Here is a 17577-nt window from a genome sequence, read left to right on the forward strand (position 1 = left end):
TTGCAGTTTATGGTAATTTAAGTATTTAAAAAATACCTTATTACACAGAAACTTAAATTAGTGTTAGTTTCTGACAAACAGTTTAAGAAACCATTTCCACAAAAATCATATAAATCTTTTCTTTAATGTAATTAACTTCGTTTGCATTTGTTGTAAGATTTTTCGTTTAAATTAATATTTTTACATTTCAGTTAAGTTCGCTGGAAAATTCGTCAACGAGTGAACAACGTTTATCGAATCTTAAATCTGCGATGTCGTTCGATGAAAGATCGGGTGAAGATAATATATCACCGTGGTATACTTGTATGAAGGAATGTGGTCGACCAGCTCGATATAAACATGAAGAGAAAACTGAAGATAGGAACGCAATGTACCTTGACACTTGGAATGCATTTTGTATGGGAACTATGGTAAGTTAACCATGTTAAATGTGGAATATTTATTTTAAATGAGCAGTATTTTTAACAACTCACCTTATACTACTTCAATAGCATACCTTTGGCTTTATTTAACAAAAAAATGCTGAAAATCAGACATAATGCGAACACAGTATACTGGTTATATTAACAGTGACTTTGTATAGAGAGAGAGAACGGTATATAACAGTAAACCTGCTTCAGCGTCGCACGGAAAAGTAATAATAAAAGGCGCCAGTGTTCCCAACAGAAAAACGATAACATAGAAATACACGGTTAAAATTATCCGCAGTGATTACAACAAGAGAATTTAAATTCCTATTAATATGTACAGGTATTAAAACTATATTTCATTTTATTTAATGAACATGCTAACAAACATCCTTCACACAGGGTTTGTTTGCGCGCAATTTTTACAAATTCAAGATTCTTGCCCTTGGTCTTACATTCTGCATCAACTTTATCTTACTCTTCTATAAGGTAAGCACTTCATGCGATATACAATAAAATAAATTTCTCTTTGGAGCAGCGGTGTGTATACTATGGCTTGCAACCAAAATTTGATTTAAACTGGTAAAAATGGGTCACTCGCTATATGATATATTTAGTGAAATAATTTATAATATGTAGTGTTATATAAAGATTGTAATCCATTCCTGTTATTTTCAAGGTTACAATAAAATTTAAAATCCAACGCTACATGTTCATGCACTGTGCTAAAAAACACATTCTTCTTGTAAGTTAAATAAAAACGTAGTGACGAGCCTTGAACCTGTAACCTCTGGGTTATAGCAGTTGCAACGCCTGTGTCACATTGTTATATATTTATATATACATACGACTTATTATCCGAATTTCACTCTCTTTTTTCACAAGTGGGCACTCATTTTTTTATTATTATTTTCTGGGGACTTTTAAAAAACGTCGTTTTTGTGACATATAAACGTGTACTGGTATAGTATTTCAATATTTTATAAAAAATCGTTTACTAACAGTTAGTTTTACAGTTTACACACATAAGACTTAAACCTCTAACCCCTAACCCCTAACCTCTAACCCCTAACCCCTAACTCGTGCTAATCACACAAAAAAAACTTAAAAAAAAACGTATTGCACTGTGCGGGACTCGAACCCAGTAAGAACGTAACAAAGAGAGTAAAAGACGGCACGCTAACCGTTACACCACAGAGCCGACGATAGTAAACAGATCGAAAGAGCGTATATAACCTACCTAATTTGGATAAGATGTTCTTACTAGTATTTTATATATTTATAAAGGTATTTTCAGTATTTAAGTAATTTGTTTTACACTTATTACCAATTTAAAGTGTTTCTTTGTGTATTCTTTCAAAATTTTAAACTTAATAAGAGCGCCCACTTGTGAAAAAAGAGAGTGAAATTCGGATAATAAGTTGTAACTTTTATATATTCATATCATTGCACTAGAACAGTTAAATATTGTTGTCCTCAACAGTGGCACAGCATCAACAATGATCTTAAAGTGGATTCGGAATCAAGCGAAGATGAAGTTGAAGAATCTTTAATATTGGAAGATACATCAAAATACATGGAACCAACGTTACGAGCTTTTTCAATTATTCATTTTATTCTCAGTTTTTCAATGCTGGTGTCGTATTATGGATTGAAGGTATTGTAGTTACGTCTATTTTTTCATGTAATTTTAAAAAATAATTTTTTTTAGAGCCAACTTTTAAAAATCAGAAACTAAAGCTAAATTTAAGGCTAAACCACAGTAGTACTGATCCCAATACTGGTTTAGTTAACCTAATTATAAGGTGGTATGATACTGCACACGCACTATTTACAACCAACTGTGTCTAGACATTACAATACCCTAAATATTACAATTACAATATCATATAATTTTTCCGTGTTTAGCAGCCACTTTTTGACAGTTTTACTCAGAGCATGTTTTTAACGACTGTTGTTTTATAGCTAAGTTGTTTCTCTTTAATGTACCGTATTCAAAAAAAGAGTTTAAAATTTATGTTGTTTTAATTATTTGCAGGTTCCTCTTGTCATTTTCAAACGAGAAAAAGAAGTTGCACGAAAATTAGAATTTGACGGACTTTATGTAAATGAAGATCCAACTGACGATGACTTGAGCGGAAGATGGGACAAACTTGTTATTTCTTGTCCATCATTCCCTTCCAATTATTGGGACAAATTTATCAAAAAAAAGGTTTGTTTGTTAACTGTATACAAACAAAATTCTAACAATTTTTTAAAAAATATAAAACATTTTAACAAAAATATTTTTTACTAATTTAAACTTTAATTTTCAAAAATTCTATTTAATACACTAATTACCAAAACAAATTTCTATTTAAACATTATCATAAGTTCTAGTTTATCATTTAGATGTTTTGTAAAGTTTGTAATCAACTAATCATATAACATACAGTACTTTTTATTGTTCAATCACCACGAGAATTGTTTACAGTAATTAAATGAGACCACCCATCTAAAGCATAGTTTTTGTCTTGCACCATGCCTCAGTGGATTAGGCGCTTGCACTGTAACTGAACTTTACCAGGGCCGGTGCTCAAAAGCTGACCTGGTAGGGTACACAGCCATATCTGGCCTAAATCCCAGGTCCCTGACAAGAACCTTACCAACATAGGAATACAAATTTTGCAACAAATTTCTTATACATGTTTTACCAAACATCACAGTAAGCTTTAGGATTGTAAGTGACTTATATTTAAATAATTGGAAGTGTTTAATTTAATCTAAGGTTTTGGACAAATTTGGTGAACAATGTGGTCAAGATAGAATCCAAGATTTACTTGGAATGGATCATTCAAACACAAGTTTTCTGGATGAAGAAGAACCACCTAAAGGAAACATTTTAACACAGTTGTACGAACACTATGTTAAACATTGATTTAAACTTTTTTTTTCAATTCGTTTATACTACTTGATTGAAAAATTGTTGTGTTACAAATCTAAACTAAAAATAACAATATATTGTAAAAATGGTTTATTGGTATTTATTTTCAATTTTGTTTGTTGACATGAAGTAAGTTGTATGGATATGGGCAAAACTGTTTAATACTGTGTGTGGTTTGTTAGCTGAGTCTCTACAGCTATCACATAACAGCCATTTTTTATTTTTCTTGTGTAAGTTTTATGTGCAATATAATGACTTTTAAATTAATATCTATTATTATTGGCTTTTAAATCAAAATAATTTTTTTATTTATAAATATTTTTACTAATCTCCAGGTTCTTGAACGTGGATATCAAATACACAGTATGGAAGACTGGTGTTATTTTCTCCGACCAATCTTTCCTATATCTACTGTGGTATTTCGTTATGTCCATATTTGGTCAATACAACAGGTTTTTCTTCTCCTTGCATCTTCTTGATATCGCGATGTGTTCGAAAGGTTTACGAACTATTCTAACATCGGTAACTCATAATGGAAAGCAGGTAAATTGTGATTTGTGTGCTTAAATAATTATAACATGAATGTAATGTAACTTAATTTATTCCTGCGTGGCCGGAAAACGACAGTCGTTGTAACACAGGTGTTCATACGCCCCATGTAATTAAAAAACAACAAAGCAACTGGAATTAGAAAACTTATTTGGTTAAATCTGAATGGCTGTTAAACTTGACAGACAAACAAATAGTAAACCAAATGTCTTTACATTGAGTTAAACTAAATTATTCCTTCAACTTAAAGAAATAGTGTGAATATATGCGTAATACTTTATAAGTATATGCGTAATACTTTATAAGGTCAACTGTACTAAAACATTTTTGCAACAAAACACATTTTAATTTGCTTTTGTTTTCCGATTTTCTTTATTTTCACCGAAGAGACAAAATAAATTTAGTTCGTTCAATTTAGGCTGATCATTTTTTTTATTTCCCAGCTTGTGCTAACAATTGGATTGCTCACTGTGGTGGTTTACCTTTACACTGTCATTGCTTTCAACTTCTTCAAGAAGTTTTACAACAAGGGGGAGGGAGATGATGAAGATTGGAAATGCAACAACATGTTTACTGTATGTGAACAAAAAGTTATAGGAAATTTCACTTATTGTCTTAGTGATATGACCACACTTTAGTCAATATAACAGGGTGTCTTATTTGGCATCCACATGTTTACTGTATGTGACTAAAATATTGAAGAAATTTTACTTATTAACTCGTGGCAGGTCAATTTCAGTCTTTATGACACAGTAGTCTTATTCCATGAACCTCCTGCCGACTTATCTAATGTTTTGAATGGTTATAATCCATAATAAGTTTTCTAACACTTTCATATATATTGGCATATACAAACAAGTTATTTCCAAGCATATAAACAGAATTCCTTTAAGTTAATTTTCTTTCGCACTTTAGAAATATAGTATAATGCATGTTAACACCATTTTGTTTTTTCTAGTGCTTCCAGTTTCATTTCTACTCTGGTGTGAGAGCAGGTGGTGGAATTGGTGATGAACTTGAAGATCCATCGGGAGACGCGTGGGAGTTTTATCGAATCGCATTTGACATCTCATTTTTCTTCTTTGTTGTTGTAATTCTTCTTGCCATTATTCAGGGTAAATGATGTGAACCATTTGTGGAGAATTTACAGACCTTTTCTAAACTATTTTAAATGTCTCAGGTTTGATTATTGATGCCTTTGGAGAACTTCGTGACCAGCAGGAGCAAGTTAAAGAAGACATGGACACAAAGTGTTTCATATGTACAATAGGAATTGATTATTTTGATCAAGTTCCACATGGATTTGAAACGCACACACTGCAGGAACACAATTTAGCAAATTACATGTTAGTGCATTTTATTTCATATTGGTGTTAATACTGTGAACAGGTATATATGTACTAAAACCATTAATTATTTTTTTAGGTTCTTTCTCATGCATTTGATCAACAAAGATGAAACTGAGCATACAGGACAAGAGACATATGTATGGCAGCAGTATCAAGAGCGCTGTTGGGAGTTTTTCCCAGTAGGAGATTGTTTCCGAAAGCAATATGAAAATGAATTAAGTGGTTGAATGGATAAATGAAGCAAGATATTTAAACTTTGTGCCTTTAACCAACTCAGGATATTGGACGCTTGGACGCATGATGAAACAAAGTTTTTGAGTGGCGAGATATTACAACACATGTTGTGCAATTTGTTGATAATTGGATTAAATCTACAATCTATTTAGATAACATATGAATCAGGATACATTAGGTCACTACTGTACACAATATATATATATTCAATATTTTTTTTCTGAAAGCGCATGTATATATGTCATTTACATTAATAAAAAGGAGTTTTGCCCAAAATTGTGGGACATTTTTTCAGTGAACAAATTGGTTCATGAAATAGGAAACACAGAAAACATGTAAAAATTTAAAAATCATCATCTTCTTCATGGGTTGACCAACCTTTTCCTTTCAATTCTATAAAAATGAATCAATATTAAGAATCACATAATTATAAAACTATGATCAATTGCTGAATCTGACATCGATAGTGCAACAAAATAACAGTCAGGAATCACATTAAGTGCTAGAAATGCTTAATCAGAAAATTCTATTTAAATATTAAACTGTTGATGGCAATAACACTTGACACAAAACTATAGAGAAGAAAAATCAGTTATTCAGGTTATTCTTTTATTTATTTGTACATTTGTACCTGGGCCACGTCAAGGTCACCACTTTTAGACACCCGATGTTGGTTTAATGTTTATGAGCTAATTGCAGGTGAGCTGCAGTTGACTTAGTGCGCTCGCGGGTGTTTTAAAGCTACGTCCTAGTCTCGGTTATCTATGGTTTTGACTGGCAAGAAATCACACGGTTCTGTACCCTCTGTTACAGTAACTGTATTTGTCTCTTTTATTCTTATTGTTTGTATTTCGTTCTATCGTTATTGTCTCATCGTTCTCATTGTTAAATGGCGATTATACAACAGTATATATCGCAGGGAATTAATTTGAAAGAAAAAAACGAATTTCGGGTGTCAGACGAATCGGCGTGATAAGTGGTGATAACTAGGTTACAATGAATAGGACACAATAGAAGCATAGGCGCTAACTCGGTTACAGCAGGGTGCATCCACCGCGTTGTGGGAAAGTTAGCGCGCAACGTCAAACATTTAGGCCAATATTGGGGACAAAATAATTAGCGGCCCATCGTAATACTACGATGGGCCGCTACAACAGTATAACAATAGAAAAGAAGAGTCAATTAATACCTGCAGTTTAACTGAAAACTAGGTTTCATCAGGAATAATTTTACCTGCTGATGTGTTTGTAGTATTAGGACTTGAAGCAACTATGACAGATTTACTTGACGGACTTTTATTTTCCTTCTCCTTTACTTCAAGATGATCTTTTGATTTTTGTTGAATAATTCGAGTCACTGGTTTTGGTCGAACTCCTGAATGTTATACACATGATTTACACAATTAATAATTTAAGATACTTAATATAATTAGGCTGTATTGTTAATATTGTAGCAAACAATACATCATGAACAACATTTAAAAATGCAAATGAGTTGCTATCACCAACGCATGCGGGAAAAATAAAAAAAGTCAGATTTCTGCGAAAAATAAACATTTACCAAATCATTAGATAAACTACAAAAATATTTAAAACGACAAAATTTACAAAAACTTATCTCGTCCTAAAGGGGTAAAACTGCAAAGTTTGAAGAGCGAACATATTTTTTTTACAATTTCTTTGGACAAAATTAGATTGTATATTTTCCTTTTAAAAGAGTGTCTTACCAGCATCTAACGAGAGACGAGTTATATCTGGAGCAGCAAATGGAGCATCTGAAAGTAGTAATTAATATACGTTAGTATTTATCATGATAGCAGAATGTAACATAAGGTACATAACATAGTTTTGATTTATCTCTTGGATTACAACAACAAATCCTATATTAATTAACAAACCAAAATATAAAAATATGGTATGTTAGCAATTAACATGCAGGAAATGATTTATTTTTATTCAAAGCACAAACTAGTCAAATATTACAAGTTATACAACTTGTTCTACTTAACCATTATACACAACTCAAAACAATTAAGAAATACCTGATTGACTTTTAACAGCAGATGGGTTTATAGGTCGAGTTGTTTCATTCTAGATAAAAAAAAAACATATAACTGACCATACAAAATCTTAAACACAACTTTTTAATATTATACTTGAAATTTGTTTTTCCGGCAAGAATTTCGCTAACCGATGTTTCAACAACTATTTATTTTTTCTATTTTGAGTGTCATTCACCATGATGAAGACAAACTAAATAGTAAGTCAAAATGTTTTAAGCAAAATTCTTGCCAGAAGAATTGATTTAAAATACAAGTATAATATACGTGGCAGCAACAGTATATATTATTGTATTACCGTTGATGACAGCTCAAACTCATTTGACAATTCGAGTTTATCTTGTAGAGGTTGTGTTAGACTGGTGTCATGTTTCACTGGGGTGGTTGGAACACTTGCACTGTTTCGCAAATCAGATGAATTTAGATTTTCTATTTTATTGTTTGATCTTGGAGAGAAATGACTTAAAGTTGGTGGGGAAAGAGGTGACATCTGATGTATTGATCCTGTTGCCTGGAAAGCGGTGAAAATAATAAAAGTAAGCATACATTATATGTGGGATATGATGTTTGAGCCAAATCTGGCCTAAATACCCAATTTTCAATAGGGACCTTACCCACATAAAATAGAATAATATTTATATTGATGATTCTCATGAACATTTATATACTTTTACATACCTCATGTGTGTATTAGTTACTACTAAATATGAGTTTGGGATTTAGTTAACTAACGTGATATTGGCTTAGGTGGGCACAAACTAAAAATACAAATATATATATATATTTTATATAAATGTAAAATTTTATAATGTATTTTATATTTCTATTAGGTAGTGGTTATGTACCACTTATGGCCACCTATAAGTTGACAAATTTGTAACTGACTGTATTTTTTATTCATATTATGCCTAACAATTTAACCCATTATTGACCACTTGGTGGCACAATAGCAATAACATGATGTTTACCGATTTAGGTCGTTTGCTTTGTCTTGATGTTGGTCGACTGTCAATTGAACCAGATGACTTTTTATTTTTGTTTTTGCTTGAATTGTCCAGATAATTATATCTGAAATAAAGTTTGAATAATTTAGGTACTTTTAATAAAATATTTTAATGCTTGTGTTTATTTATCGTCTTTATAATACATATGCATGTTACTACTTGTAATTTGTAACGTTTGTAAAAAAAATTTAAATTAATTGGCTGACCATAATTTATTCAATTACAAAAAAAAACAGGTGAATAAATGGAAAATTACTCAGAAATGTTAAAAATAGGGAATTACAAAAAAACATGTACATAAATAGATATTAAATGTAAAAAAAACAACTATAAATGGATGGAAAGTTTTAAAAAAAACATGAAAATTAATAAAGAAAAATCATATTTTTTACCTCATTGTATCAACAGGGTGAGGATCGGAACCTTTCCATGGTGGAGGTTCCCACTTGGGGGCGACCAAGTGTTGTTTATGTGAAGGAACGGAGGGTCCTCTTCGTCTTCCCATGGAAGATGACGCACGAGAAGGTGAATAATTAACAACTGATGAAGTATTTGTTGCTTGCTTCAATTTTTCATCATCAACGGTAGTCGTTACAACAGATTCCTTAAACAAAGTAGAATTGAAATGTTGTATAAAATAGACAATATTACTGTGGGGTAAGATAGGATATCATTAACACCTTAGACCTAAATCCTCTATTTCCTGATCAAGTTTTTAATAATTAACCAAGCTTTTTTAGAGTTGCCAGTTACGGTTATATAATTCTGTAAATTGTTTTTATTTACTACCAAATGGGACAAGAAAATAGAATGAAAACATGTTTTATCTTACCCCATTGTAGTATATAGGCTATGTATTGTTTACATTAAGGGAGAAAACAAAAGAATTTTCTGTCAAAATTTTGGGCGGATATTTTCTAATCTGTCTATTCATTATCTCAGTCTGTGTTTGCTGTAGAGGTAATGCAATAAAACATCTTTTAATATTTTACACAAATCCTGACCTGTATTTTTTTCCAACTAGTAATATATGGATTGTTTCAATACATAAGGTATCATAACCTATTGCGGGGTGTACATACAAACTCAGCATACCCATGTTAGGTGGCTATTTAGGAGCCTAGCCTATCTATCCTACCTTTGGTTTAACATAATGCAGCTCATGAACAGTTTTGACATAAAAACGTTTCCAAACTTTTTCTTCAAATGGAGTTGTTTGATAGGTTGGATACCAACCAAACCTTAAACACTTGGGTCGCCATAAACAATCTAATTCTGTCAAGTAATTCCAGTACCATGATACCTAATAACAATATAAAACAATAATCTAATACAGCAGAAAACTTTTAAATATGAATATGTTTGTTTGCTACTTTGCTAGTGTTGGGGTAAAATAGCTGTATTGGTATTTTAATATATATATATATAATATGAAAGATAAAATCGGCGTACCACTTGTAACCAACTCTGCTGTAATAAACTTTAACAAATACGCGTAAACTTATTATGACAACAAACACTTTTTTTTTCAACTAAACAAAAATAGAAAAAGCCCTAACAATTTTCAACATGAAACTAATAAATACAAATTATAACAGTCCTAATCAAAAACACTTCATTATCAACATTAAGATAATATATTAACAACATTGTAACTGCAATGTATTAATATAACACAAAATTGTTTTTGAATGGCAGGGCAAATCATGGGTGTCCAATTTCATTAACACAATGAGATTAATGGAGCATATTACATATCATTAAGGTTAAATAGTTAATGTTAAATTTCTAAAATCTTTTCAGGATACTGAAACTGTTAGGCATGATTTCAAAACTGTTTTTCCTTTTTAGTTATTTCTAATAAATCCTCATACTTTTATAATAAACATGATGAAAAAGTTAAACAACATTCACCTGGGCACAGCGACACAAAGTTCTGGGGTCAAGAAATGAAAACAAATACAATGTTAGAACTCGCGGAAATATTCGAGTAAAGTCAAATTGTTCCTGAGGAAATTTCTTTTTCAAAGAATCTGAAACAGAGTTTCATAATTATATTACATCCATAATTCATATACTATACATAAATGAATTTTGTAGTCTTATACTAAAAAGAACATTTTTTCGATAAATAGTCATGTGCCAAAAAAATTAATATTGACAAACTCAAACTAAATTCCTAAAACAATAGCCCGGAAAATTTGTCTATATTTAGTTGATTATAACCTTTAAACAATACCTCTGAAACCCTTACTCCTAAGAACTAATCCTGAACCATTAACAAAAAAAACGTTTTAACATTGTCAGTTTTGAACATTAAATTAAAGATTTAAATATGCTGACTACAATATCTGATGTTCATATTTTCCGATGGGTATATTATTGCCTAATGCTTTGAAATCTGAATTATTAAATTGATAACTAAAATGGTAGTTAACTGTTATCTTTCGCAATTATTTAATGATAATAATGTCAGTGTAATGTAGGCCTATTAAAAAATATGAACGGCAAATTTTCGAATAAAAATATATAAAATATGTATATATATATATATATATAGTATCACAAAATTCAATAAAAAGTTATTTAATTGTTTACCTGTTAACAACATCAAATGTTTTGTAGACAGTCTATGTATAATATCGTCCACAACAGTTTTCTTCTGAGCTTCTTGCCATTTTTCAAACTGCGTTTTTAAATTTAATGTAAGACTGGTTTGCAGAATAAGTATAATAATACGTTTGTCCAAATTTCATTCTTAAATATCTTAGCACAACACATTTATATATCATCTATGTAGAATGTATCTAAAAAGATATTTTTCTAATGACAAAGTTACTCACCCATTTCTTAATAAGTTCTCTTCTTTCTTCAAACACCTAAATATTTAAGAGCAATTTCATATGATATGTTATTCTTGGTACAAATATACCCTACAGTCTACATAATAGTCTAAAGTCGTTCTCAACAAAACCTTACACATGCAACACAAAGGTATTTCTATAGCTGATAATCAGTGAAAAGTTTGTGTTTCCGGTAAATATTAACTTTCAAAGGGTGGAAAACATGATTTATCGCCCTAACTTGCCTGTCTTTGTTTAATTTTAATAATTCTTTCGTCACAATAGTGATATGTTTTGTATAATACGATAGTGTAATATATGCATACACACATAACGCATGCTTATATTAACAAGGCCACAGCTTTTAGGTATAGCAAAGGCCTAGGAAAATTTTGGTGTAAATCATAACGATGGGAGCCGTATGTCAACCGTTTAATTCGGCGCAGCATGTTTTGGTAATACTTTAGCTGGTGGCCACTTGAAATTTTGGCTTAAAAATGTTCCTTAGGTCTTACTGATACCCACTGTATAATTTTTTTTATAAACTCGGGCGTTCGTGTCGAAAATTAACTTTAAAAATGCGCGAAAACATGCTTCGTCACCGTAATTCGTCTGATTTGCGTAAGGTTAACGATTTATTACGCCACAATCGCGGTCTGTTACGTCACAAAAGTGTTATATTACATACGTTACAACTTTACAAGACGGTATAGACTTGTTTTTTCCCCACTAGGAATCAAACGTAACAATACGCATTCTATGACGTAATAATCCAACCGTGGTTTAACTCATAACCGCTGGTGTGGAAAATACGGTGACGCAGCACGATTTCGCACACTTTCAAAGTTAATTTTCGACGCAAACGCCCGAGTTTTTTCAAAAAAATTTATACAGTGGGTACCAGTGAGACCTAAGGAACATTTTGAAACCAAAATTTCAGGTGGCCACCAGCTAAAGGATTACCGCATGTTTTGCCATTTTACAGAAAAGTTAGTTTTCGACACAAAATCCAGATTTTTTCAAAAAAATTACACAGTGTGTATTTGTAAAATCTCAGGAAATCTTTGAGACTAAACATTTCACGTTATGGGCTATAGAATAAAACTGTGTCAAGTCTATGAAATTCTTGAAAAATGATTTCCATAAATGGTAAGCAAATATAAAACTGGTATGACATTTTGAAAATTAGCATGTGACATAATACAGGCATTAATTTAAACTAACCGTTAAAATTAAACTTCATAAAGAGTAGATTTTACATACTTGATTGTTTGCTTGAGGGTGTGACATTGGTGTCCATGTACTTTTAGCTAAATTGGAGGATACCTTCGTCTTAGCTGGTGGTGCAAACGCCATTGTTTTACACCAGCGCTTATGAAAACCAGTCTTAAATTTGCATTAAAAGTAAGCCTTGTTGTACCTTAGGCCTTCATCCAAATTTGGCAAAGTTTGGCGGATTGTGTTTACACAGTAAATCAAGCGGTTTGGTTTTTATTTCTAATTGGGCACGAACGTGGCGGATTTATGTGGCGAACAATGTCAACCAACGGTTAAGAGGAATATTTCCATCATATATGGTTAATATTAGCAAGTACATTACACCTCGTGGTTGGTTTAGATTTGTGAAACAAATATATTACAACACCAGTGCCAAGATATATTTGTTCCGACTGGTAAATTTGGACCGAGCGCTAATGCGCAGGTCGTACTATATCACTTGGAAACTATACTGTATAGCAGAGTGGAGTAAGATTAAAGGATTTTAAACTGTCTCGTATTACTCTGTCTGTTTTCGGATTTGTAAAATTACACCTGTTGTGCGAATCGCTAAAACCTTTTCGTGTGTTTTAATATATTTCTTTGAATTGTTATCAATTAATAAAGGAAAGATATATATATGTAGTACTAATTCGTGGTATCACCCAAAAAAAAACGATTTTTGAAGTATTGGGAGATATGTGCTTAAGTGTCCCATTTTACCCCACTGTACCAGGCCAGAGCCGTTTAGATAGGCTATACCGATCAGTCCAACACATTACTACGTAAAGGCCAAATTGAACGTCATTTAGAGGCCAAAATAATGCAGTGGGTAAATCACAAATAAAAATTAAAGGTTGGAAAGTGTAAAAAACAAGACGTGTATAGTCTCTTATACTTTCTGTATCAAAAAAAGAGAATTGGATGCGTTATATTTGTGACATTTTAGTCTCTTTAATGGGGTAATTTTATACATTTTTCCGCAAAAATGTTTGGTAAGGTAAATGTAAGACGTTTACGCCTTCCCAAACCCGCTACACGCATAAGCAAAAAAATTGCTGCCATTGGGCGTTCGGCTATTTTGCAGGTCTACACAGTTTGGAACAAATTGTTACGTCTTTCCCTAAACAACTTTTCACAGTTTCTATACATAAAATAACTTGACCGAAGGGACGAGATAAATAGATTCATTCATTCATTCATTCATAACCACACACACTTTGGTCACAGATTTTCACATATTTATCTCGAATGCCGATAGACAGATCATTTCTATTGAAACGTAATATTACCGACAGTTGTAGCGTTTGTTGTTACAACTCTAACGGCTAAATTTGATCTATCTCGGTTTTAACAACAAACTGACAGGATTTGTATATGTACAAAAGCTAATAAAGGCTCTCTTATAGGCTTATTTAATTTTATTTGTTATACGAGCATACATGTAAGTTTTAGCAGAAACAGAAAACTCTTTTAATATAAGTTGATTTAGATTTTTAAGCATTACACCATTAGGAAAAATGAAAATTATTGTAACCCAGTATTTGTGCGTGCGTGTTTTTAAAGTAATTATTTGACAGCGAATTGTTATTAAGTGATACCAACAATGCATCCGATCAAGTACCTTTGTGCAATTTTTTTCTTAAAAAGTAATTTTTAACTTCGCAAAGAAAATAACACATTAAATATATATAACATATAATATGATTCAAACCAGATTAAAAGACAGACTGATCAAATAAGTCGGTGATTTATTAAAGGGTTGGTGGTAAATGTTTAGGTTAATATTGGTGTAATTCAACAAATTAATGTTTACACGCGGGCGATAAATTGAGCAGTCGGGTCGACAACTTCTTGATAATCTTGAATCACAGCACATAATGCACACCAAAAGTGCATACAGCAATCCCCTATAAAACTGCCCTCAATGCCCTGTCTTGTTCGCACTTTTCCTCGCACCAGTGCTCCGCCGATACAGCCAGTGAAGACATAAATCACAGCCCAAGTAAAGCAATCATCGCCAAGCGTCTCCGCAGTTCGACCGACGGTGTAGCATGGTACAATATAGGTAATAATGCAAATTGTCAAATTGTCAAAACATCCGAATAATCCATGTTTAAATTCGGCCATACTTAAATCATGAAAAACAACACTGCAGATAGAAAGCGGATATAAATAAAAAAAAAACCTATATCTAGTAAAAATATATAAAACGCTATATACTTCAAAACCTCTCGAATATGTCTACAACTGTAAACAAGTAGTACTGAAACTCCTTGCCATGAACATTATTCATCATATGTGACGACAACTAACTGTACATCCGTTACTTGACAACTTACAGTCTTACAGCTTAACCAACGCTCGCTCGACCGAAACAATCTAAGCTTTTTTTATCTTACATTCCAGTCTTACGTCACAGTAGCCTAAGTTTCTGTAACGCGAATCCAGGCTTTACCTTTGACAGTATTAGTCTATTTGTACCTAGGCTTAAGAAAATTTCGAGGTCAACCAAACCATTCTAAGCACTAGTTCATGAAAACCTATCATTTATACAAATTCATTATAACTTATGGTGATTGTACTAATGTTTTCAAGTTTTAACTGTCGCTAATTGTTATTAAAACTTTGTTCAGCTCAAAAACTGACAGTGGAGATCATTTCACCAAATACATCATACCACGCATTGTATATTTTATACTTTTTCAGTAAAACGTGACAACCGCGCATGGAACTAAAATGTCGTCACTAATGCACTGTACAAAGCAAACTCGCAAAAACATTGTTAAGTTCATAATAAACTGAGAGTTTTATGCTCCATATAATCTGTTTCTTTCGTTTACGAGTAGCGTTTATTCAGTTTTCTCGTTTACAATATTTACATACCGGTGCTGTCATAAGATAGATACCATTTTGCAAATTAGTTTAAACAATCCACACTCTATGCACATGCTGCAAAATTTACATTCGTGCAGTATGAACGTGACAACAGGGCTTGCAACCTAATTGACGTCATGTATATACGTGTCTGTTATCAAAATATAGTAGGGTGGGCGAAATTTAAGCACATATTCACCCAACCCCGATTTTAATACCTAATAACAGTAATCGGCGTTGGCGTACACTTTATACTTTGTACAGGAATGAGAATACTGCCTACATACATAACGACCCTTCCACATATGGGACTGCGCAGATCCTCACGACACTCATAGACCGTTATTAATAGCTTAAAACACGTTCAGGATATTTGGTATCATGTGCCAAATGTGTGAAAATGAACGCTATACTATATACGCATGTGCAGAAGGTCAAACCAAATAATATAAGAATTCGGTCAAAATTGTAAGCGTACTGGAGCTGCTACACTTGCCTAATAGAATTCGTACCAAAATTAATGCACGAAACAAGTTTTACACGACAGCAGATTCAACGATTCGGGGCAGTTCATATTTACTTAATTGGAATAATTTTCTTTTTAGTTCGCTGTTAACACTTTTGCCGATTATAATCAATAATAATACAAGTATTTATTTTTGCGTGTCATAAGAAAATGTCATTTTCCTGTTTTGTAACCAAAATATTATATTGTTTTTACGTAAATTGTTTTTGACACAAAAACAGCCAGGGTAAAACAGGACATAAAAATCACTGTTAATTTTGTGAATTTAATATTATGAATAAACGTAAATCAAACGAAATAATAATAAACGCTTTTAAAATCAAACTTAAACATTCTTATTCGTACTGCTATGGCTTTTAACATGTTACCTAACGAATGTAACTTACTTACGTTATCCTCGCGTGGCCAGAAAACGACAGTCGTTATAACGGGCGTTAATATAGTACAATGGGGGAAGATGGGATACATTAAAATAAGTGTTGTCTGACAAAGTGTCCCATCTTTCCCCACTCTACTATATACATTTGTAGGATACAATAATTATCCATTGTTGTTCGAACATTACCCATTGTCGTTCAAACAACACCAATTGTTATGCAATAATATAATGTATAGGTAACATGTTAAAAACTATAGCAGTAGAGCAAGAAAAAGAATGTTTAGACTTAATTTTCAAAGCGTACAGTATTATTTCGTGTTATTTACGCATATTCCTATTTATAAATACACTTAATAATCAAAATTAACAAGGGATTTTAAACTGTCCCATCTTATCATGTGTGTTTTCAAATTTGTAACATGTTGTGCGGATCGCTAAATAACTCCTTGGGTGTTTTATTATATTTTATTAAATTGGTGTCAATTAATAAAGGAATGATAGTACTAATTCGTGGTATTACCCATAAACCGTCATCTATTTTGATTTTGGAAATATTTGGCAATATGTGCTCAAGTGTCCCATGAACTTGTAATAACAGAAAATTGATTAAACTCTAGCAGAGCACAAGCAGAGCCATAGGTGTTTATATGACTCAAGCCACAAGCGACATTGGTTACTTGCTTATTGACTTCAGGAGTATAACATTGCATCATATGGGCTAACGGTTTTTTCCTACGTCATTTGCGTAAGTTTAAATAAAGTTTATATAAATCACACACGACACATAGTGGATTAGTGGAAGTCTATAGTGGTTTCTATAGACTTTGGTTTAAAATATGGCGCCCTCTATAAACCCAAACTTTTCTGTTTAATATTTCCTAAGCATCATCATTAAGAAAACTGCCTGGATATTTTCAGTGACATTGTTCTCTGCGTTAGATTAACCATCGTTTATACTTAAGAAACGATGTCATAAATGCTGAAAATTTATTTTGTATATCCATGACAACATTAATATGCTCCCCAGTCTGTGGGTATTTTTGTCAATTTCTATGGCCATTTTTCGACATTGCACGATTTCTCCAGTTTGTGCGCGAACAAAAATTGGAGGTTGTTGGTTTGGCATTTAGCATAACAACTTCCATAGACCGTATTTAGGCCTAATTCCAA

General features: G+C 32.1%; 2 protein-coding genes across 2 annotated transcripts in view; one reads left to right on the forward strand and one right to left on the reverse strand.

The window, feature by feature from the left end:
• LOC100178148 (ryanodine receptor 3) overlaps window positions 1-5738 on the forward strand; it is a 63745-nt gene extending 58007 nt beyond the window's left edge. The window contains exons 104-113 of the mRNA XM_018813888.2: window positions 192-410; window positions 810-896; window positions 1891-2064; window positions 2446-2619; window positions 3175-3299; window positions 3666-3873; window positions 4323-4454; window positions 4838-4994; window positions 5060-5225; window positions 5305-5738. Coding sequence (XP_018669433.1) covers window positions 192-410; window positions 810-896; window positions 1891-2064; window positions 2446-2619; window positions 3175-3299; window positions 3666-3873; window positions 4323-4454; window positions 4838-4994; window positions 5060-5225; window positions 5305-5455 — 1593 coding nt within the window. The 3' untranslated portion in view covers window positions 5456-5738. The remainder of the gene's footprint in view (window positions 1-191; window positions 411-809; window positions 897-1890; window positions 2065-2445; window positions 2620-3174; window positions 3300-3665; window positions 3874-4322; window positions 4455-4837; window positions 4995-5059; window positions 5226-5304) is intronic.
• LOC100180473 (F-box only protein 16-like) lies at window positions 5296-12821 on the reverse strand. The gene is made up of 12 exons (XM_002128719.5): window positions 12632-12821; window positions 11369-11404; window positions 11124-11211; window positions 10440-10558; window positions 9664-9828; window positions 8918-9129; window positions 8490-8589; window positions 7820-8032; window positions 7504-7552; window positions 7189-7236; window positions 6696-6836; window positions 5296-5855 (listed from the first exon to the last, which is right to left on the reverse strand). Exons 1-12 carry the CDS (start codon window positions 12722-12724, stop codon window positions 5806-5808), a joined length of 1314 nt encoding a protein of 437 aa, XP_002128755.1. The 5' UTR covers window positions 12725-12821; the 3' UTR covers window positions 5296-5805.
• Between the last annotated feature and the right edge of the window lie 4756 nt (window positions 12822-17577).

This window comes from Ciona intestinalis, chromosome 11 (genome assembly GCF_000224145.3).
Source record: "Ciona intestinalis chromosome 11, KH, whole genome shotgun sequence".
NCBI classification, from domain to species: Eukaryota; Metazoa; Chordata; class Ascidiacea; order Phlebobranchia; family Cionidae; genus Ciona; species Ciona intestinalis.

Coding starts and splice junctions, on each gene's coding strand:
- LOC100180473 (XM_002128719.5), bottom strand. CDS start 12,724: ATGGCGTTTGCACCACCAGCTAAGACGAAGGTATCCTCCAATTTAGCT. Junction 11,405..12,631: donor ACCCTCAAGCAAACAATCAA/GTATGTAAAATC, acceptor TTAAATATTTAG/GTGTTTGAAGAAAGAAGAGA. Junction 10,559..11,123: donor ACATTTGATGTTGTTAACAG/GTAAACAATTAA, acceptor ACTCTGTTTCAG/ATTCTTTGAAAAAGAAATTT.